The sequence below is a fragment of the Terrapene carolina genome, unplaced genomic scaffold (assembly GCF_002925995.2).
Source record: "Terrapene carolina triunguis isolate 2854851 unplaced genomic scaffold, T_m_triunguis-2.0 Scaffold192, whole genome shotgun sequence".
In the NCBI taxonomy this organism is placed as follows: domain Eukaryota; kingdom Metazoa; phylum Chordata; order Testudines; family Emydidae; genus Terrapene; species Terrapene triunguis.
In genome coordinates, this window is record NW_020664543.1 from 13,630,881 (window position 1) to 13,653,196 (window position 22,316).

At 50.7% G+C, this 22,316-nt stretch overlaps 1 protein-coding gene across 2 annotated transcripts in view; it reads left to right on the forward strand.

The window, feature by feature from the left end:
• Window positions 1-22,316, forward strand: part of RAB37 (RAB37, member RAS oncogene family) — a 67,288-nt gene that overhangs the window by 38,655 nt on the left and 6,317 nt on the right. The window contains exons 1-7 of one of the 2 annotated variants that reach the window (XM_024215215.2): window positions 9,229-9,287; window positions 13,919-14,029; window positions 17,855-17,896; window positions 18,585-18,651; window positions 18,800-18,852; window positions 20,438-20,503; window positions 21,459-21,515. In XM_024215215.2, coding sequence (XP_024070983.1) covers window positions 13,922-14,029; window positions 17,855-17,896; window positions 18,585-18,651; window positions 18,800-18,852; window positions 20,438-20,503; window positions 21,459-21,515 — 393 coding nt within the window. In that variant the 5' untranslated portion in view covers window positions 9,229-9,287; window positions 13,919-13,921. Of the gene's footprint in view, window positions 1-566; window positions 678-9,228; window positions 9,288-13,918; window positions 14,030-17,854; window positions 17,897-18,584; window positions 18,652-18,799; window positions 18,853-20,437; window positions 20,504-21,458; window positions 21,516-22,316 lie in introns of those variants that run through there. The other variant, XM_024215214.2, reaches the window with a different exon arrangement.

The window sequence follows — 22,316 nt, forward strand, 5'->3', positions numbered from 1 at the left end:
CCCAGTGATCCCAAGTGAGCTCTGGCCCCAGAGTGCTGGCTAAGGACTCGGAACAGAGCTTTCCATTTCCCTGGTGCTTGAGGGTTAACGACAGTCGGCTGGGTCAGATACCCTCACCCTCAGCACTTGGGTGTTTGCTGCTGCTTGGATCCCTCAGAGAAGCCGTGAGACTGATTCTCACGTACATTGGTGTAAATCAGGAGTAACTCTAAAGGAGTCATTGGAGTCAAGCTAGCGTAAAGCCGGCGTGAGGGCAGAATCAGACCCTAGGAGCTAGATCCTTAGCTTGTGGAAATTGGCATCACTCCATTGACTTCAACAGAGCTGCAGCAATTTACACCAGCTCAGAATGTGTTCAGAGGGATCCAGGCACGTCACAAGCAACAAATAACCCAGCTATAGGAATGTGGGGAAAAGGGGGCACGGAACTGCCATGATCTCCCCCATGCAGCATGCAGAGGACATATATCAGAGAAGCCTGCAGAGGCCCAGACAGCAAAGGCAGTTCTCAGCTTCCTGAGTCACTTACGGGGGGATGCTAATGGCTCTCTCTTTGATTCTTACAGACTATCCTGGTCGGAGACAGTGGAGTGGGGAAGACATCACTGCTGGTTCAGTTTGACCAGGGCAAGTTCATTCCTGGCTCTTTTTCTGCCACCGTGGGCATCGGATTTACGGTAAGGGCTGAATCTCTTCTGCAGCCGAGCGTTCATTAGTGGAAGTGGTATTGACTATTTTAAAAAAAGGAATATAGGACTTAACATGGCAGCATACAAGTCTGAGGATAGTAAGCAATCAGAAGAGCCACCTGAAAACGTGGCATACAAAGATAACTCCAGTACTGCACAGTATCGAAATCGCACGTCAATCACAGAGGCATTAAATTCTCCAAGTAAAGCCTGTTTTGAGGGGTTTTTTGTTTACATTTGCTTCCTCTAATAGCAGTGTTGTGCTGTTTGCAGAAAGTTATACCCAAAATCAGAGAGAGATGTGACATGCATGGAGGATCTAGCCAGCCATCTAAAAACAGGGCTAAGGGAAACATGAGGATGGATCAAAACAGGATTTCACCTCTTGGCTGGAATCCATGAAAATATAGAAAAGTGGGTGCCGGTGGCATACCAGTGAAATTCTATAGACATGGGCGTTGTATTTATTAACTAGGCAGATGTTCCCTTCTCTGTATGTTTAAAGAGCAGCACTCTCTATGTAGGGGAAACCTGGTTGTGTTCTATACAGCTGTCCAATGTGTGGCAACACAGAATTAAGCTGCGCTGCATGATGGAGATGCCCAATACTATTCCGAAAAAGCAAAAGCCCCTGTTGATGTGAATGTGTGAAGGTGGCACTTTGCAAATTGCATATTAACTTTTTCCTCCAACCCTGTCAGTGACTCTGCCTCACCGAGAACTCGCTGTCGGCGAAGGTTTGCTGTGTTGAGTTTAGATGTTTTGTGACTTGTCCAGATAAAATCAATTTACAAAAACTGGGGAAAGAGTATTGTGTCACCGATGCATGCTATTCAGAGCTGACCAATCGGATTCAATTCAACAAAATTCACCCGAGTCACACCAGTCAGTTTCAGCCCAAAAGGTAAATGTACAGGAAAGTTATAAACTGGTGAAACTACGGGATTATAGTGGAAGTCTAGCTGTGTGTTCCATTATAGTGTTGGCTTCCAAGAACATTCTAATATACATGCATTTATAGGGGGATATAGACACAGTGGGACAAATTCTGCTCTCAGTTAGACACTTGCAACTCCACTGAGCGTGTGACTCTGTACAGCCACTTTTATTCTGCTTTGTACAACACCTCACACTATGGGGCGCTGGTCTAAGACTTGGGCTCCTGGGTACTATGGTAATACGGACACATTAATTGTGCTCTATAGTTCATAGCTACATTTTCCATCTATCAGTAGGGTGCTCCCGTTGAACAAATTGATCCAGTAGCTCTGCACTGCTCTGGTAAAATAAAGCAACTATTAACCCAGCTTTTGCATTTCCCGGACCCAGTCCTGCAAACACAGTGCACGCAGACTCTTGCTCATCTCGGGGGCAGTCGGACATGTAGAGACCTTGCAAGTTCTGGCCCCACTGACCTTTCTGTGTCCATCTTTACCACCTCAACGTGCCATTGCTATGTAAAATCTCTGTGACTCCTAAGCCCGACCCAGCGTTCCTTGTACCACCCAGGGTGCAGGATTGGGCTTCCTGGAACCTTGCTGGAATGCCACGAGATTCCTGGAAGTACCCATGAGCTGAGAATGATTTTGAAGGATATTCTCCTCTGGAGACCGTGCACCTGCTTTCCCTTTGCACACCTGAGCGCTGCCTGCATGCCGACATGGCCTTTCGCATTTCAGCCATCCTGTACAGACAGAAAAGACTTTTTGGCCTGCACCTGTTTCCTCTGCGGGGCAGAGGACTAGAGGCAGCCCATACCCCTTCCCTCTGAATTAGCAACACAGCGTGTTGCTGGAAAGCTCACTCCTACTGCGGCCCAGTTTGATTTCCAGAGTGACTCTCTTTGGATCGGTCGCCTGCTTCTCTGCTGCACCTGCAACTGGGAGACTATAGCTTTGTACGTACTGCTTAATCTTGCGCTGGCGAGCCATGGACACTTTCACTCAAGGCCCTGGAAGCCCGAATTGCTTCCATTACCTTTAAAGATTGAGCTGGGCTGGTGTCTCCCCTGATGGTTGTGTTCTCGTCTGGGTAAGCGTGCTTGGTCTAATCCCTTATTCCCCTTCCGTGAGGGGAGGATGAAGCTGTCTGGGTGTCAGGTAGCAATTAATAACAGGGATTTCCTTTTCCAAATTGTGCTGAGGAACCGAGGGAATAATCATAATTGGCTACTAACAACCTCATGGTCAGCTGGGTCTCAGAGATGAAGAATGATCTAGGAGTGCAGGAAATGCCTAAAGGCGGAGTGGAGTAAGACTGCCCTCTTGTGGTAGTATGCAGTGTTGTTGTACCTGTGTCGGTCCCAGGATATTATAGATCAGGGGTCGGCAACCTTTCAGAAGTGGTGTGCCAAGTCTTCATTTATTCACTCTAATTTAAGGTTTCGCGTGCCAGTCATACATTTTAACGTTTTTAGAAGGTCTCTTTCTATGAGTCTATAATATATAACTAAACTATTGTTGTATGTAAAGTAAATAAGGTTTTTAAAATGTTTAAGAATCGTCATTTAAAATTAAATTAAAATGCAGAGCCCCCTGGACCGATGGCCAGGACCCAGGCAGTGTGAGTGCCACTGAAAATCAGCTTGCGTGCCGCCTTCGGCACACGTGCCATAGGTTGCCTACCCCTGTTATAGACACACGGTGGGTGGGGACCTCTCTTATTGCACCAACTTCTGCACCCACAAGATATTTCCAGCTTGTAAACTCGTTGGTGCAATGAGGGAGATTACCCCACCCACCCTGTCTCTCTTGTGGTGTTGGTGAGAACTAAGGGGAAGTGGTTTCCAGAGGCCTTGCAGAACGGGTGACTGATCTGCTGACCATTTTGTTTCCTGGAGTGAAGAAAGTTCAGCGGTCAGTCACATTTCCAAAATGCAAATCAGAAGAGCAGATAGGTTTGGCTGATAACATGTTCCCGTTTGTCCCCAGCCAGGGAACACAATAGCTATGTAAATTCTCCTCCCTGTGTTCCTTTGTTGCAATGGAACAAAGGCAAACATCCCTCCTTCACACAAGGAGCTCTGTGTGTTCCTTTCATCACCTGCTATCCCTTGCCTGGCTGTGTCACCACAAAGGGGTAGAGGTGGTATTTACATGACTTGAGCCTAGAGATCCTCCTGACCCAGGAAACTGGGTTCTAGAATGCTGTCTGAATCCACGTGACCCCTACATCCACGGGTGTTGGGATTAGGATACATTAATTAGAGCTGGGCCAGGTCATTCAGATGTGGCTCTAGATCAAGAGTTTTGAGGGACATTTTTCCTTTTCAGTGTGGCTGGCCACCCTGACCCTCCCTTTCCAGCACTGACAAAATAACTCCTCTAACTGACATGCAAAATGCACTGCTCTGTTCTCATTTCCCTCCACCGCCCCGCTGCAGCATGGAGCCTACCCACAAGGACAAGATTGTGCCATACATAGAAGTGGTATAAGGAGTACTTCACCCACCTCTGAAATGCAACCCTCTCTGGGGTGGAACGTGGCAACTGTTAAAGAGCAACTATCAGTTCAGGACAAAAAAGTTAAGAATCTATTCACTTGAAACTGCAGGAGGAATTTCAGGACTGCAGAACATAATTATCACCCAGAGTTGTAGACAATCATAATCTTTCCTGGTATTATTAAATCATCGCTTATTACAGCCCCTGGTAGGAGCTTTTAATCACTTGAGATCATTTTAAATACATCCGCCCAAAGGACCTCAGCTGTGTTCAGTTTCCTGGCCTATGAGTACATATTCCATGGGCATATGCTTCAGTACGGTTACAAAGACTGGAAATACAGGTTTCTAAACTATTCTCTCCTGAGGGGTAGAGGAAAGTCTTGGCTAAAACAAAACACGGAGACCAGCAAGAGCCCGGTAACTGAAACACCTGCATGGGGCAGATCTCTGCCATCCCCCCTGCGTTTACATGCCTCGTTTAGTTTGTAGACCAGTGAAAGCATAACTTCTGCATGCTGGAGACAAGTCCTGATTTTTGGTCTCACTCCTACTAGTTTTACACAAGTGTAAATCCATTGACTTTAGTGGAATTAGTCCAGATGTGCACTGGGGCAGGATCAGGCCCATTGCAGTCAGTGAATTATCCCAGTGCTGCTGAGGGCAGAATCTGTCCCAAGATTGTCCTCACGTTGTGTAAATTGACTTAAATGGAACGACACCCATTTACACCAACTGAAGATCTGGTCCTGTCTGTCAGAATGCCTGTGGTATTGTTCTACTGAATACCAGTGCTTAATAATTACCATGGAGGTGATTCTGTACAAAGGGCATCACCTGAAATGCATTAGCAAAGTGGAGTGTTTGGGTAACATAACACTGCTGTCACACAAAGAGGAAAGCAGTCCTGGCTCTCACACACCACTGCTCCTGTGATATCCCTTTTATTGTTCCTATGCTCTGCAAATCCCCGCCCCCCTTGCATTAGATGAGATCTGAATTAGACCTGAGAGGTGTTAGAGGATCATATTTACCCTTTTCAGTTTGAGTTTGCATGTTTTGCCAGATGTTCCAACCTGTTTCTTAATCTGTAGTGGCCAGGGCTCGGACTGAAGGAGATCAGTGTCTGATGGGTGTGGAGGGAAGAGGCCATTGAACTTGGTAACACCTGGTATTTAGTTTAACATAGGTAGCATGGTCGGAACACAAAATGGGAAGTCAGGAGACCTGGCGTCTGTTCTAGACTCTGTCAAAGACTGTGTGTACCCTTGGACAAGTCACTAACTTCTCTGTGACTGTTTTCCCGGATGTAAAATTATGAATCACTGTTAGTTAATATTTTTATTGCAAATACACACATGAACCCCAATCAGGATGGTTCTAGGTGCTGTACAAATGGTTAGGAATACACAGTCCCTGCCCCCAAAGCGCTTGCAGTATAATCAGACTAGACAGGTCAAGGCTGAGAGGAAGTGATGCAAGCCAGATGTAGAGTGATCGGGGCACTGTTGGCAAATGTCATGTAATGTTCAAAGTCGCACTTGCCAGCTTTTCCCTTCAATCCCAGAGATTTTTCTGGGTTTTTTTTGTTTTGTTTTTCTCCTGAGGCTTGAAAAGTGCCAGATTTCAGGTTGCTCTCAAACTGGATTTCCACTGGATGAGAAAAGCCTTGCCCTGGAGTCTATCTGGTGCAGGTGAGGAATGACCAAACCTGTGCAGAACTCACGGCTGGGCACACTCCTCTCAGGTCCCAGGGTTTTGCCCAGAGCCAGCAGCTAGCTGGAATCCTTGGTTTACACGATGTGAGAAATTGCTCCTTTGTTAGTGGTTTGTTTTCTTCCCCTAGTGGGATGTGTTACCACCCCATTCTAAGTGCTCCACTGCTGATTTATGAAGGGAATGAAAGCACTTTTCATTGCTATGTTTATACAACCAGAGGGACCAGCAAGATGCAAGGTTAATGCATCAACTAATGATTATATGACCCTTCCCACTCCTTCCCTTCCCTTCCCTTCAGTGCCCTGCCAGTATATGGCTGGGAGGTTTCCCTCCCATTCAACCTCTTCTATAAGATGAAGTCAATTTCATCATCTTTCTTAAATATCCTTGTAAATGAGTTTGAGGTTGACTGGCAGCAATATGGTTTAAAAAAGACTGTGGTAAGGGAGAATTCCAGGTTGTTCCATCTCTCACCCGTTATTCCAGGCGGTCCTCAGACAGGTGGAGGCCAAGGGGTGGAGGGGACCTGCGGGCTGGCCTAAATCAATGGCTGTTTGGATTCCATTCTGCTCTGCTGGCCTGGAAAAGATGTCTGCTATCCATGGTGATGCATGCTTCTTTGCTCTCTGCTTGCTGTATGTGTTGGGTACCATTGGAGGGAAGGCAGCAGATTATCCATGAATGATCAGAAAGCCACCTTCAATCAGTCTCTAACTTTTTGGGTTCATTGTGTGAAGCTAGGGTAGGGTTGACCTAATTTTGTTCCCCAGTTGGGCAATTTAACGATTGCTGAGAACGGTGAGTGGGTTAATATGTTCAGTGCTACAGCCATGCATGGTGCTTTAGAACCAGAGTTCAGGCAGGTCTCTGCCATCTAAATAGGAGAGAGGCAATCAAATGACGGGACATGAGGATAGGAGCAGACAGAGTCGTAACTGATCAATAAAATACTCTCTCTCCTAGGTGGCTGCCCATCCCCATAGTATCTGAGCATCCCCCAAGAGTAAAATCTGACAGCAGTGGTGGGTTTCAATGAGGGACTTGAAGGAAGAGGGAAGTGTTGTGGTGGACTGGCAGAGAGAGGCTATCTAGTCATAGGGGCAGCATGAACTAAGACCTGAAGTTAAGAGTGTGGGGTAAAGAGACTGCTAAGGAGCCAGGAGTCAGGCAGAGCACAAGGCTGGACAGATTCATCATAACTCAGGGGAGACCGTGGGCTCACGTCCCTCTTGGCAGCTCCCCCTGCTCTGCAGAATGAGCTGAGTTGGAGCACTCCAAGCTTGGGAAAAATCAGGAACAGACTGACACACACATTCTCCCTCTCCCCCACAACTGTGGGGGTTTCCGATCCAGTGTGTGGTTTCAGTCCATTCTGGGGAGATGGGGTTTGAATCTGGATCAGAATCCAGCTCTGTGGTTTCGGTTCATGTCCCTCTCTCGTCAGTGCTTAATTTGTGTCAGGGCTGGCCAGAGCTGAGCCCCGGCACCTCTGGGCCTGGCAGTTCAGAGCCCCGGCGCCTCTGGGCTTGGCCTGGCAGTTCAGAGCCCCGGCACCTCTGGGTTTAGCAGTTCAGAGCCCCGGCACCTCTGGGTTTGCTGCATCAGTTATGAATGTAAAAAAATTGCTTGAGCTCCAGCACCTCTTTCATTACAAATTAAGCCCCATCTCTAGTGTGTACTGGTTGATGTCTTAGCTCTGAGGACAAACCAAAAGGGTTTCAGAGTAGCAGCCATGTTAGTCTGTATCTGCAAAAAGAACAGGAGTACTTGTGGCATCTTAGAGACTAACACATTTATTTGAGCATAAGCTTTCGTGGGCTACAGCCCACTTCATCGGATGCATAGACTGGAACATATAGTAAGAAGATATGTATACATACAGAGAACATGAAAAGGTGGGAGTTGCCCTACCAACTCTAAGAGGCTGATTAATTAAGACGAGCTATTATCAGCAGGAGAAAAAAAACGTTTGTAGTGATAATCAAGATGGCCCATTTCAGACAGTTTGACAAGAAGGTGTGAGGATACTTAACATGGGGAAATAGAGTCAATGTGTGTAATGGCTCAGCCATTCCCAGTCTCTATTCAACCATAAATTGATGGTATCTAGTTTGCATACTAATTCAAGTTCAGCAGTTTCTCCTTGGAGTCTGTTTTTGAAGCTTTTCTGTTGCAAAATTGCCACCTTTAAGTCTGTTACTGAGTGACCAGAGAGGTTCTCCTACTGCTTTTTGAATGTTATGATTCCTGATGTTAGATTTGTGTCCATGAAGGTAGCGGCCGGAGTGTGATCTGAAGGCTTCCCATATGTTCTCCTCCACCCAGGTAGCTGGACATGCACACAGCCAAGACATGTCCATACAGACAGGCACAGGGCAATGCAGCCTGTGCTCTGGGTCCCTCCACTCCGGATGAGCCAGCAGCTGTCCCCCTTACCAGCCTGCAACCACTCACACAATGACTGTCACTGTCTGAGGCCACCCACCTCCCAGTGCCTAGGGCCCTCTCCATGGGACAGGCCCACACCTCCCTGGGCAGCAGCCTTCAACCAACTGTGGCCCTGGGCTCTGGCTGGCTGGATGCAGGCTATGAGTTGATCCAGCTGGGTCCACTGTGCCTAGCTGTAAAGCCCTCCTCACCTGGCTCTGCTAAATCTCCCATGGGAGTCAAACCAACTCCCCTTCACCTGGCTCCAGAGAGGCTGGGGAAGATGGAATGCGGGCAGGGGGCTGAGCTGGAGGAGAAAAGGGATGGGGCACCTGAATGGGGGAGTGAAGGGGACCGCACTGGACCAGCCGGACAGGGGCTCGGTTGGGTCCGGTCCCAGGGCCAAGGGGAGATTCAGTAAGTTCATTGAGCCCCGAGGAAGGGAGGGCTGGGTTCCGCTGGACTTGGGGGGGGGGGGGCCTGGGGGGCAGCGGTGGCAGGGGACTGGATTCTGCCCTGGCTGGAGTGGCAGCGCCGGGTCCGGTCCGGGCAGGGGACCGGGTTTTGTTCAGGCTGGGGACGGGGTGGCACGGCCGGGTCCGGTCCGTGCCCGGGCTGGGAGAGGGAAGCGGCTCGCTCTGGGGAAGGGGGCGCTGGGGTTCGGTTCGGCCCTTGGAACGGGCAGCGAGGTTCGGTTCTGCGCAGCCCGCAGAGCAACGGCCGGGCCCGGCTGTTGCTGGCGCGGGGGAGGCCGCTGGTTCGGTCCGGTCCCCGGCATGGAGAGCAGCGGGGCCGGGAAGGGGGCGGGCCGCGGGGAGGAGGAGCAGCGGGGCGGGCGCTGCCCAGCCTCTCCTAGTTCCTGCTCGCTGCCCGGGCACTGGGCTCCTGGGACCATGAGTAGCCGGGCAGGGTCCGCGGCTCCTGCCCAGAACGGGGGCCCCGCGGCGGCCCAGGAGCTGTCCCCGTCGCGGTCCCCGACGCTCAGGCAGAGCTACGATCTCGCCTGCAAGGTGGGAGCCGCCCCGGCGGGGGGCGGAGGGGGCAGCGGGTGGGCGCAGCTCGCGGGGGGGAGATGGGAGCTGAGAGCCGCCCAGCGCTGCCTGCGCCCCGGGGGCCGGGAGGGGTCGGAGCCGCCGGGCAGCGCAGCTCGGCAGCGGGGCGGGTTGCTCACCCGGGGTCCCCTGGTCCCAGTGCTGGCGGGGGGCTGGCCGGCCCCACCGACCCGCTCCCAGCTGCATTGGCGGGGGAGCCTCTTCCCAACGGCCACGCTCGTGTGGGGCCGGTTTTCTCCCCCTTCTGCCGCGCTCGCTGGTGCACGCGGCTCCCCCAGCAGCCCCGGTGCCGCTCACAAGACACTAGCTCGGGAGGAAGTGAGCGGGTTGCGGGCAGCGTGTTGACAGCATCTCTGCAGCGGGGACAGTTAGCGAAGGGGCCAGTGGGGCAGGGCGAGGGAGAGAAGGGTCGGGTCCAGGTTCACGGCCCACCCCCCCAAGTGCCTGTCAGACGCGCCCTGGATCCGCTCTGAAGCGGGGGGGAGCTGCGTGTGCAGAGCACAAGGGGACGGTGCCCCCCCCCCGCCCTTCCAGTCTGGGACTGGCCTAGCTCGGGGGCTGGGTCCAGCGGTTCCCAGCAGTGCAGCTGCGGTGTCCCTGCACGCGATAGAGGCTAGTATGTTCCTATGGCCATGGGGCGGGATCCAGAGCACCTGTTGGCCGGGTCACAGAAAGAGCCGTTCTGGCACCACAGTCTGAGGAGGCTGGGAACCAACCCCGAGGGTCTTGGCTTCATGTCTGACAAGGGCAGGGGCCCATGTGACTTTACATGGCAGTGGGAGCAGGGCTGCCATGGAGGGCGGGCACCCAAGAGTGCAGAGGCGGTTGGCAGCTGTCAATCCTTTACCAGCTTCCTCATTCTCTTTGTCCCCAGTCAGCTGCCAGCTGCCATCAGGTGCCTTCACTTGATAGGCACTGGACCAAGTCCGCCCCATGGCAGTGGTTCCCAGCAGAGGTATCTGCTACCAGCCATAAAAGTGCTCCCCCCAAAATTGGATCTGATCATCGGTAGGGAGTTCTGATGATAGTGCAGCCACCTCTAAAATGGTCACTGCACCCCTGCACAGAGGAGAGGCCAGGACTTGATCCAGACCCAGCCTAGGACCAGCAGAGTAGATGCTCACTGTGTTCCTTGGAGACTGCAGCCTGCATCTGAGAAGGATGCTTATAAATCTTAGTACCGTGAGATGTGTGTGGCCCTTCCCTTCCCTTTCTGGGTCTCACTATGCTCACAGAGCTCTGCATTTGCACCCGGAGCTGTGAACACAGGGAGAAACATCTCCTCATGAGGCTTGTTTTGCTCCCTCCCAGCTGCAATACCTGTCTTATATAGCTCCCGCTCCCAGAGTTACCCCCAATCTTTGAGGTATTTAGCCTCACAACACCCCCAGGAGGCAGGGCAGGGCTGTTACACCCCCACTGTATGGCTGGGGGAAGAGAGGCAAAGTGAATTGACCAAGGTCACACCGGAAGTCTGTGCCAGAGCAGGGAATTGAATCGGGGGAGGGGCAGGAACACTTCTGAGTCCCAGCTAGCACCCTGACCATTCTTCCACTCTGCCAAGCAGCTTCTTTTGCCCCTGCCTGCGATTGCTGGGAGGGTTCGTTCTGCTTTGCTTTGGTTATTCCGAAAAATTGCATTTGGGTCCATTTTTTTTTCTTGGCTATTTCTTTCTTTTCTTTTCTTTTTTAATGCTCGCACCTTCCTCCTGCTCCTTTCTCTCTGATTCTTTTGGTGGGCTTATGGGGGGGGGGAGAGTTTTTTCCCGAAAGCAACCTGGGAACTTTACCTGGAGCAAGCTAGAGCCAGAATAGAGTGCTGTTCCCAAAGCTTGCCTCTGTTCAGGTGTGTCTGCAGCAAAGGATTTGGTGACATCAGTCAAGGTGAATTCGCCTGCAGAAGGGTCATTTTGGGGGCTCAGGATCTTTTGCGGTACAGCTTATTTGCTGGCCCAACAAGAATGATCCCATTCCCCATCTTTCCTCCAGGACAGACACCTTGTTTGCATGTCTGGACAGAATGACAGGGCCTGACTTTCAGAAGCGCAGACCACCTGCAGCTCCCATTGACTTCCGCAGAGGGTGCGGGAGCTCATCTCCGCTGGCAGGCAGGACTGTAGACTATTTCATTCTCCGCAGGTCACTTGCTGTAGTCCCTGCTTCGTGTTCTGTTTTTAACAGGGAATGGGGGCTGCCCATGTGCCTGATGAATTATCACCCAGTGACGGCCAGGAAATTGCTGTCATCGCAAAGCAGGCAGGAGGGGATCACACTTTCTGGGCAGCTGAGTACTTGATAATAATGCACCGTGTTTCTCCTGGTGAGGGTGCTGCCTCGCCCTCCCTGGTGTAAAAATGGATATGGAGGTGCCAATGAAGCCGGGGAATCCAAGCTGAGTGCTGTTTGCTTAGGAGGAGTGGATGCTGAGCTGTGAGCTGTGTGTTTGTTTTGGTATCTGGTGTGGGCGAGGTGGTTGGAGCAAGGTGGGGAGTCCTGGGGCTGGCAGAGTTTGTTCAAGGAAACAAAGCTGGCGTGGTAAGATCTTTTATTGAACCAGCTTCCGTTGGTGAGAGAGGCAATTTCGAGTTTACCCAGAGCTCTGGGAAAGGTACTCGGAGCGTCACAGCTACATACAAGGTGGAACAGATTGTTCAGTGTAAGTAGTTAACACATATTTCAAGGGACCATTCAAAGGGAAGTGGCCCGTTAACACCCCTCCAGTCATGGGGAGTGAAGGAAGTGGGGAGAAGGCAGCTGGGGAGGGGGTTGTTAGTGGGTTATGGATTGTTGTAGTAAGCCATAAATCCAGTGTCTCTGGTCAGTCCATGAGTTTTAGTGCCTTACAAAGTTATGAATTTAAGCTCCCAGGCTTGTCTTTTGAAAGTGTTGTGTAGGTTTCCTTCAAGGATGAGGACTGAGAGGTCAGATACAGAGTGATTGCTTTGTGAAAAGGGTTCACCCACAGGTGACAGGGTGTTTGTCTTGTATCATTTTCCTGTGTGAGTTCATTTGAGAGCGTAGTGATTGTATGGTTTCACCCACATAGTAGTTACTGTGCATTTATTGAACTGGATGAGGTACACCACATGTTGTGATATGCGGGTGTAGGATCCATGGATCTTGAACAGTGAGTTGTGAGAGGTGTTGATCACTGGAGCAGTGGAGATATGGCTGCAGGTTTTGCATCTGTTATTCTGGCAGGGTCTGACACCACTTTGAGTTGGTGGGTCCTGGTCTATGGGGAGCTTGCTTCTGATGATGAGCTTGGAGAGGTTGGGGAGTTGTTTGTAGGCCAGAAGTGGGGGTTCAGGAAAGATTTATTTCAGGATGGAGTCCCCATCAAGTATGGGTTGTAGTTGTTTGATGTTATCCTGTATGAGTTCCGGTGTGAGATGGTAGGTGTGGTGACAACTAGGGGTGTATGGTTGGAGGGGGTTTTATTTCTGTATTGAAGCAGGTTCTTTCAGGGTATTTGGGTGGCCCATTCCATGATGTGATCTACTTCTGTGGTGCAGTGTCCGTGTTTGGTGAAGGCGGATTGAATGTGTTAAGGTATATATCCTGGACTTTCTCCTAGGGCCTGGACAATGGGACAGAAAGAATGAGCTGTTTCTTGAGATAGGCGTGAGATCTTCGTCCATCTACCTGTGATCTCAGGGAGAAGCCTGGCGCTGGTATCTGGAGAACTGACTGGAGGGGGATAGCGCCATGGTGTGTCCCATTCTCCAGGAAGAGATCGATGGGGTATTGGTAGATGGAACGTGTCTAGTTACAAAGAGCGCCAGCAGCACAGTGCCCCGGCCTAACGCCATTGCGAAGCATTGGTAGAAGCAGCAATTAAATTATATGTTCATTTAGAGGGGAAAATCATTTAGCCATTCCCTGCTAGATAGTGGGGTCATGGTCAGACTCTCTAGCAGTGACATCCCTCCTGCAATGATGTCCACTGCTACTAGTGCTCTCTTTCTTTCTTTCTTTCTTTCTTTCTTTCTTTCTTTCTTTCTTTCTTATATTTTGCCCATTGAAAGCTCCATGGAGTCAGGTCACGTGTGTTCTCATGGCTGAGTGCTGTGGGAGCAAAGAGAAGAGAAGGAAACCCTGAGCCGGTGAGATGCTGCCCATACCTCGGCTCTGAACATATGAGCTGTTCCTGACTCTGGCTGTATTAGAGGCCACCAGAGGAGCAGGGAGGGAAGGAAGTTAAATTTCTAGAACTCACTTGCCGCTACAGGAGCATTTCCCAGTCTAGGGAGCAGCCGACACTGCGGGGAAACATTGCCACCAGCTGGGGAGACCCTGCTTTAAGGGAAGCTGTATCTGAGACATACACTGTAGGGCAATGTCGCTTTGTGTGGGGTTCAAATCTGTGTTTGAAAGAGGAAGGGAGCTGGGAGAGGAAAGGAAGCTGATGGCTCTGACAAGCTCTGGGAACAAAAAGAAACCCCCCAGGCTGCCCATGACTGTGTCACCCACCGCCCCAATCAGTGCTCCTCCTCAACAGGGCTGCACCACCCTCACCCCGGTTCTGCCCTCACCCCAAATGGCACTCTCCCACTGCACTATTAATGAGTTTTTGCACCCGTGTTGTAGGTGATGCTGCTCGGCGATTCGGGCGTGGGGAAAACCTGCTTCCTGCTCCAGTTCAAAGACGGGGCCTTCCTCTCTGGGAACTTCATAGCCACTGTCGGCATAGACTTCCGGGTGAGATGCTGCAGCTTTCTGCGCTAGGGAAAGCCTCTTGTTACAGCTCAGGGGATGAGTGTGAAATAGCCCCTCTGCCCCCATTCAGATAATCATTGAATGGAAGAGGGTTCAATTAAACTGCCCTTGTGTCTTCGATTGTAGGAGCTATTGCCTGAAGAAAAGGGGTGAGCGCAGAGAGTATTCTGTGAATGGCTGATGTGATCCACATGCAAGTGGGGCTGGAGCCAGCAGTGCTGCTGCAGCTATGGAGAGTATCTCTAGTGTACAGTCTAGTGTATTCAGAGGGCACCAATCCCTGTAGTGTGTAGGCCCTGAAAGTACATTAGAATAAAGGAAGAGGAAGTTTCAGAGCCAGGTTTTGCTGTCCTGACATGGGCTTTTTTCTCATTGTCTTATATTTCCAGCCTTCCGTTTACACTTAGGGCCTGATTCTGCTCTCACTTACACTGGAGCGAATTGGGAGTTAGTCCCCTGAACTAAGCCGTGTTCCACAGCGATCGGAGTCTGGCTCTTTGAATGGAGGATATGTTCTCCCAAAGGATGTATTCTATATGATGTCGGTGTGGATGGGTGTGCAGTGTGCCTGCATGGATGCCGGAGGTTTATCAGTAGTGAAGGGTGAACCTCAGAGGTTTGAGCCAGATAAACGCCCAAACTTCTGGGCTCTTATTCCACCGTTCTGTGAACATTTGAAGCCTGCACAACTGAGCTGGACTCTAGCAATGAGCGGCTTCCTGGGGAGGAGGAGGAGGAGGAGGATTACCATTATTGATTTGTATGACCACAGCGCCTCTGAGGCCCGGGCCTGGCCCAGCACCCCATTGTGCTAGGCAGTGTACGAACACGGAACAAAAAGATGGTCCGTGCCCCAGGATGCTTACTGATCATCCTCGTTGGCAACTGGGCCAGAAACCATCTGTTCTGCTGGAACCAGCGTCTCTTGCTGCGGCTGTGCAAGGCAGAGGGGCGCAAAACTGAAGCTAGGGTTTCAGAGCGTTACCTTTACACTTCCAGCCCTCAAATGACCTCCAGCTTCGGTGTGATGAAAGGTTCCCTCTGGTTCTTGTTTTACCCAGACTAGTTCACCAAGCCCTGTCTGTAATGCAGGTGTGTGCAACTGATTATTAATGCAGGGTTGTGCCCGCGACATTGTGGGTCTGTGTGTCCTGGGATGCAGACAGGTGACCTTGTGATGCTGCAGAGGGTGGCTTGTGTCGGGGAGAGTGCAGGTGTGTGTGGAATGAAGGTACGTTCTTGATGTCCGTGACTTGACATTTTAACCTCAGGGCTTTCTATATTGCCCGTGGTAGCTCTGTGCTGAATTGTTGATACAGCACCATAGGGATACATGGTGCTTTACTACAAATACAAAGATGGAGAGGCAGATTCTGTCTCCTGCGTCAGCCCCTATGTGCTGCTTTGTTCTGACCCCCAGAGCAGCCCAGAAACTGAAGCCGCCTTTTACTCCATTCCTGTGGATTGGGCCTTATTTTATTATTATTATTTATCATTTATATTACCGTCATATCTAGGAGCTCCACATGGCCCAAGACCCCATGGTGCTAGGTGCTGTACAAACACAGAACAAAAAGACAATCCCTGCCCCAAGGAGTGTCCAATCTAAGTGTAAGACAGGAGACAACCGATGGCTACAGACAGCTGGGACTGTACAAGTGAACCATGAAACTCTAGATTGGTTAGCATGGTGGGCAGTGGTCTCTGCACACCAACAGCCGAACCATTGCTTTCTGCGGTGCTTCTCCTGGGCACGCAGCACAGTCTCTGCTCCAAAGCTAAAAACAACGTTAAGACAAGAACAAGAGGAGGAGACCCTGTTCCTGTCTCTATGCGTGGCTGGGCTGGGCAAGAGCATGCATGCAGTGTTGTGTATTCTTGCACTGTTGTGGTAGCGCTCCATGCACTGCCCTGAGGCATCAGCCAGATGCAAGCTCCCTGCGACTGAATGGAGAGCTCTACCTGGGCCTCTCTGTTTTGCATCGTGTCATTACGCTGGTGACAGGTGTTCAAGGCTAGTGTGCTCGTATTAATTACAGATGACCTGCTGCATTTAACCTGCTCATCGGATGCCTTTTTAATGCTCTCCCTACTGAGTTCCGCCAGATTTTTCATCTGCAGCCAGCTGAGGGTTTGGCAGCAGCATCCCACGTTGGCTCAACCTCTCCTTACCCATTCGGGGTCTGGCACCACCATGTCAAAATCCACTGTCAAGAGGTGCCCAGTCAAAGCAACCAGAGTATCCAGGGCATTCATTAAGAAGGCAGTCAGCCAATCAGAGAATGCACTGGCAAGTGACACCCACTCTGCCAATCATAACAACCCGAGTAAAAAGAGTATCCATTGCTAAGAAACACCCACCCAGCCAATCCAAACAAGGTGAGTATCAAGGGCCCGGAGCCTCCAACTATCCGCAGTATGAAAACACCCCCAGCAAGCCTGTTTGCACACACAGGTAGGAGCCTGAGCAGGTGGAACATGGGTCTGGATTTAATGGCACTTGCTGCTTCTCTAATATGTAGCCGGTTGAGGTTTACAGGATTTTTACTCCTCTCCTTTATTGCCACCAAATGAACCCCTTAGCTGGACAGGGCCATGTAAATTCTCGCCCAGGCTGAGGCTGCACTGAATTTTCCCATTGGTCTCTGCTTGTGTTTCTCAAGTGACTGCCTTTGTCTGTTAATCTGGGGCAATCCCGGAAATAACCCAGACCACAGCTGTGTCACTCTTGCGACTGTTAGGCCCAATCCTGCAAAGTGCAAAGCGCCTTCTTCAGCTCCCACGGATGTCAGCAGGAACTGCGGGCAGTCAGCACCTCGCAGGTTGCAGCCCATCTGTTAGCACCTCTGGCTGCCAAACAGGCCCAGAGGCTCTGAGATAAAAGCAAACCAGCCAGATTGTGGCACTGGGTGTTTCAAATTCTGTGACAAGCTGAGTTTCAGATCGGGGGAGGAGAGAGAATGTTGCAGCTTGGCGTAAAGTGCCCTGCAGGGCAGGCTGGTAACAAACACCTCCTGTTGGTTTCTTGGTCCAAGCTCTGAAGGGGGGGTTCAGGAGAGATGTTCTGTTAGATGCCTTCCTTCCATACATTATTATTTCTGGATGTCTCTGTTTTTCTGCTTCTAATGCAATCTGTCTAAGCTAGGATATTTCTAGGGTGCCCATGACCATGATGTGTGAGCAGGAATGGTGTCCCTAGCCTCTGTTTGCCAGAAACTGGGAATGAGTGACGGGGGATGGATCACTCGATGATTACCTGTTCTGTTCATTCCCTCTGGGGCACCTGGCACTGGCCACTGTCGGAAGACAGGATATTGGGCTAGATGGACCTTTAGTCTGACCCAGTATAGCCGTTCTTATGTTCACCAGCTCCCAATCTCTCCAGATGGATGTTTAAATTATAGGAAAATGCATCCTTGAGGGATGCCCAAGCTGGAAGCTTTCTCCACAGCTGAAAGTTTGAATGTTTTCAGTGGGCTCACACCATGAGTATGAGCCATTGAGTAGATTAACATCTATCTTTCTTAATATCCTGCCTTGCTATTTAGCTGACCGGAGAAGCTGCTGCAGAGAAAGGAGACAGACCTAGAAGAGAGTTACCTGTTACCTCCTCTTTTTGTCTCCAGGCTCTGAATCCAGCATTGCATGCGCCTGCATCAATGGAGCTGGTCTATACTGAACCCTGCCATAGGGGTCAAGACGCCTATGGTACCGTGGAATGCAGTATGGGGAAGGTGCAGCCCACAAAAGACCACACCCGGCGTTCCCACCATATTAAACCAGTGTGGGTTTTGTTTTCTCTTACAGAATAAAGTCGTGGCAGTGGACGGTGTGAAAGTAAAATTGCAGGTGAGTCCGGTAATTGATCCTGATGCAGCATGTGCAGTTAATACTTTGTCTGAGGGTGTCTGTACAAATAGGCGGTGGCTTTTATCTATTCTTTGCCATGTGTACACACTCCTTAATAAGGTTTGGGCGGAGGGGAAGGGAAGCCAATCTATTATCTCCCAGCTTAACTCTTGCAGTGACAGTGCACAGACAGCCAGCGTTTGATAGCTATTAATATGGACATTTCTCAGGGAGAGGTGAGCCCTTGGGGGCAAAGACTGTTCTAGGTGCAATGTGGTATGTGATATGCTATATGTGCACAATATACAACACCTGTAAAACCACCCCTTCATAAAGATCAGGGACAAAGGCTTAGTTTTTACCGACCTTTCATGCATTTGCCCCATATAACTTTGGCAACTCGCAGCCTGAAGTCTGGCTTGGGACCTCATATATCATTTCAATCCAGAGCTCCGAATCTCTTTCAGACTTGTTTTTATAACCTGGAAATCCCCTCCTACACAAGGAGCAGCATAGACAAGCAGTGGGTCCCTGAGTGCTTCCAACCCTGGCACTGACTCTGGGGTTTTGGTTCATTACCTTTTGTTACGCCCAGATGCCAACGCTCCCCTGGGATTGGAGAGCTGTGAATGAGATGAGTGGCAGTGGGGTTTCTCCCTTGGTTTTCATCAGGGCTGTTTCTTTGCAGATCTGGGACACAGCGGGGCAGGAGCGATTTCGTAGCGTGACCCACGCCTACTACAGAGATGCCCAGGGTAGGTTCTCAGGCGGGTTTGTGGTTTGCCCAATTCGGGGTCAGATGAGAACCGGAATCCGCAGACCTAGTGGAGCTGCTCTTGCCACTAATACCCAGGAACGGAATCCTCATTAAACCCCCCCTTTGTCTCTCTTCTTTTCTTCCAGCTTTGCTCCTCTTTTATGACATCACCAGCAAAATGTCCTTTGACAATATTCGGGTCAGTATCTATCCCCTTGGACCTCACTGACACAATTGTTAACTCCTAAACCAGCAGAGAAGGGCAGCAGTCTCCTCAGCCCGTTATTCCTCAACGGCTGGACTCTCTGCGCACCCAGACAGCTTTCTCAGTGCTTGAGAGAGAGCCTCCTAGACCCAGTGCAGGAGGCTGTGTTTGGCTTTCAACACGTTACACCTCAGCTTGCAAGCATGGGACTCTCCTTCCAGAGCCATCTAATGCAGCAACTCTATCCCCAGTGGCACCCCTAGCACCATAGGCACATGTCCCTGTGTCTTCACCCAGCCCTCCATGTAGCTGGCTTTCCTGTGGGATGAGATGACCTGAGTCCCAGGGGAAAGAGCTGAAGCATTGTCAAAGCTCTGGCAGACTGACATAATGGGAGGACCTGTCCTGATTCTTGGCAGCTAGCAATGCAGAACGGCCACTACTCTGCCTGTTCAGTTTGCTCTGTGTTATGATGCGATGGGCGACCTATGCCTTAGTCACAGCGGGCATAGGGGAATAGTTGTACTCTGAGTCCAGAACCTGGAATACAGAACCTAATACTTCAGAGAGGTGAGCACCCTCGGCTCTCCTTGAAACCAGTGGAGCACTCTTATCGTGGGTCATCAGCACTGAGAGCAGAGCCTCTGCTACTTGAGCTGAAGCAGAAACTCTGTTAGCTGGCAACTGTAGTAGACTATTATCCTCTCCAAGCTATCACATTGGTGATGCAGCTGCATTGGATGGTGGTAACATGAGTTGTTAAGTCAGATGGGTTTGGAAGAATTGTTCGGTGCTACACTGTATTGAAAGCCATGCACAGTCAATGGGTACCGAAGGTAGCTGGCACCATACTAAATCAGGGACCCAAAGGGAGGCTGCCTCTGAATCCTGCCGCTTGGCAGACAGCACCCTGAGGCACAGAACTGGGCGCATGATGGAGCGGGCTGGCAGATTCTACAGGACACTGAAGTGCAGGGACAAAGCATTGACTAAGGTGCCCAGAGAGGAGAGCTGGCCAGGAATTTTTTGATGAAACGTATTTTCCATCAGAAAATGGAGATTGGTCAAAACCGAAACTTTTCATGGAGAGGGATCTGTTTTACAACACTTTTGTTGAGAAGGTTTCTCAGGTCCTGGATGGAATTGCTGGTGGAGAGGGAGAGAAAGACAATGCACCACCCCAGAATAGCAAATAGCCCCATGATTTGGACGCTCCCCAGGAATGTGGCCGACCCAGGTTTTAGTCTCCTCCCCGAATCAGGCCGAGCAAGGATCTCTTTCTTTCTCTGTTTTGTTCCATGAAAAATGTTGAAAGGTCTCAGTTTCTTTCCGCATCAGAACAAAAGCAGATTTCGAATCCTTGAATTTTTTCACCAGCCATTATTTGTGTGTCCCAGAGACTGTTGGGCATAACTAAGTGTTCCAAAACTGCACGGAAATAGCAGACCATGTTCCACCCCTTTAATCTGGCTGTTGTTATGCAGGGGCCTTCCTGGCTCTCCCCACACACTTATAGTTGCATATAAACCTGCTTGTCTCCGCTGTTCATCTACCATGTGACCCTCTTCCTCTCTTGCAGGCCTGGCTCATAGAGATACACGAATATGCCCAAAAGGATGTGGTCATTATGCTGTTAGGCAATAAGGTGAGTGTCGCTTCCTGGTAAGCGACTGAGAGATGTGCTCATGTACAGCTACTCTCCTTCTTTGTTTTGTGCTGTCTGCCCCCCACCTCAGACCAAGGACGGCCCAAATCGGTACAGACTTGGCTCTGAGGCTCCACCTCTTCGTTCAGTGACACCATCTCATGGGGGGGCTTTGCCGGCCCCGTTTTGGAAGAACATGATCTCCAACCACTGCTGATCCATATCAGCTCTGACCATGCAGGGCAGCGTTCAAGCTTCTCCATTTTCCAACTTCATCAGCCTGTGTGGCCTTGTCTGTTTTTCCTCACACCCTATCTACCAAGGTACCAGGTACCTCTCTGCCAAGGTACCAGACAGAAAACTCAGCCACTCCTTGAGTTGTCCAGTAGGCACGGAGGGAAGCTCAAGAAGCTCTGATATCCCACAGACAGCGTCACCACCAGGGCCCAAACCCTGGGTTCCACTGTTTCAGCGACCTAAAGTGGATGTGACTCGCTGCCCCAAACCCAGAAGCGGGCTCCATTTTAAATTCTGTAATTCCTTAAATTGGTTCTGTGATAACACTTCGCCTGTATAGACCACTCTTCTTCTTCCAACCTTAATTACCCTCGTAGGTCCCAGAGGGAGTCTGTGTCAGTGCTGGGAACAGAATCCATGAGTTCTGAGCTCCCACTGCTGTGCCCATGTCCCTCCCTGTGACATTTACCTGGGTTTGGAACTTTCCTAAGAGAACATGGTGAGCGGTTTAAATGCTGCAAAATGACTCTTGGGTGCGTCCATGCCCACTTCTGCCAGCAGAGGGAAGCCCAAGTCAGAGTCTTCAGCAAGTGAAGCCTTGGGCTCGGTGGCTCAGCAAGTGAAGCCTTGGGCTCGGTGGCTCCGTGATGGCCTGCTAGCGCAGGGCTGATCTGTGAGTCTCTATGCCACTCCAGTAACGATTTCCCTTTGTTGACAGGCTGATGTGAGCAGCGAGAGAGTCATCAGGATGGAGGATGGAGAGTCACTAGCCCGGGTGAGCCGCCCCAGGGTTTTGCAGGGTGTCTATCATCCCTGAAGGTATCTGGTCCCTCCCTTCATCATCCTCAGTCCCATGGAGGCTATGATCTCCTTTGCTGTGCGGGACAGACCTTAACTAGGCTACTCCCTGGGATCACAGAGCTGTTTCTCTGAGCCAATCATCCATCTATCACCTCAGTTCATCCAGCTCTTAAACCACTTTCAGATTTAGACGTACTCTGGGCTGTGCTTAATTTGTGCCAGGGCTTGCCAGGGCTGAGCCCCGGCACGACTGGGCCCAGCAGTTCAGAGCCCCGGCACCTCTGGGCCCGGCAGTTCAGAGCCCCGGCACGTCTGGGCTTGGCCTGTCACAGCCCTGGCACCTCTGGGTTTGCTGCATCAGTTATGAATGTAAAAAAATTGCTTGAGCCCCAGCCGCTCTTTCATTACAAATTAAGCAGTGTCTCTGGACTGAAGGGATGAAAGTGACAGAGGTCAGATGTAGGGGAGGAGGCTAGATGGGGTGGGAGGGCAGGGAGGTTTTGGGCTATGAAATGGGGGAGGTTGAGGGCTGAAGATAGCATGTGGGGGAGCAATTAAACTGCAGTGTGAGGGAGGGTCCTGGGAGGGCTGCATTGGTGGGAGTGGTGATAAGCATTGGAGCAGTGTGCAGTACAAGGACGCACCCCTCAGCCTGCCAAGGTATGTGAGAGACCATTAATCCATCTGCTCAGTGGGGTGGACAGAACAAGGAGCAATGGTCTCAAGTTGCAGTGAGGGAGGTCTAGGTTGGATATTAGGAAACACTATTTCACTA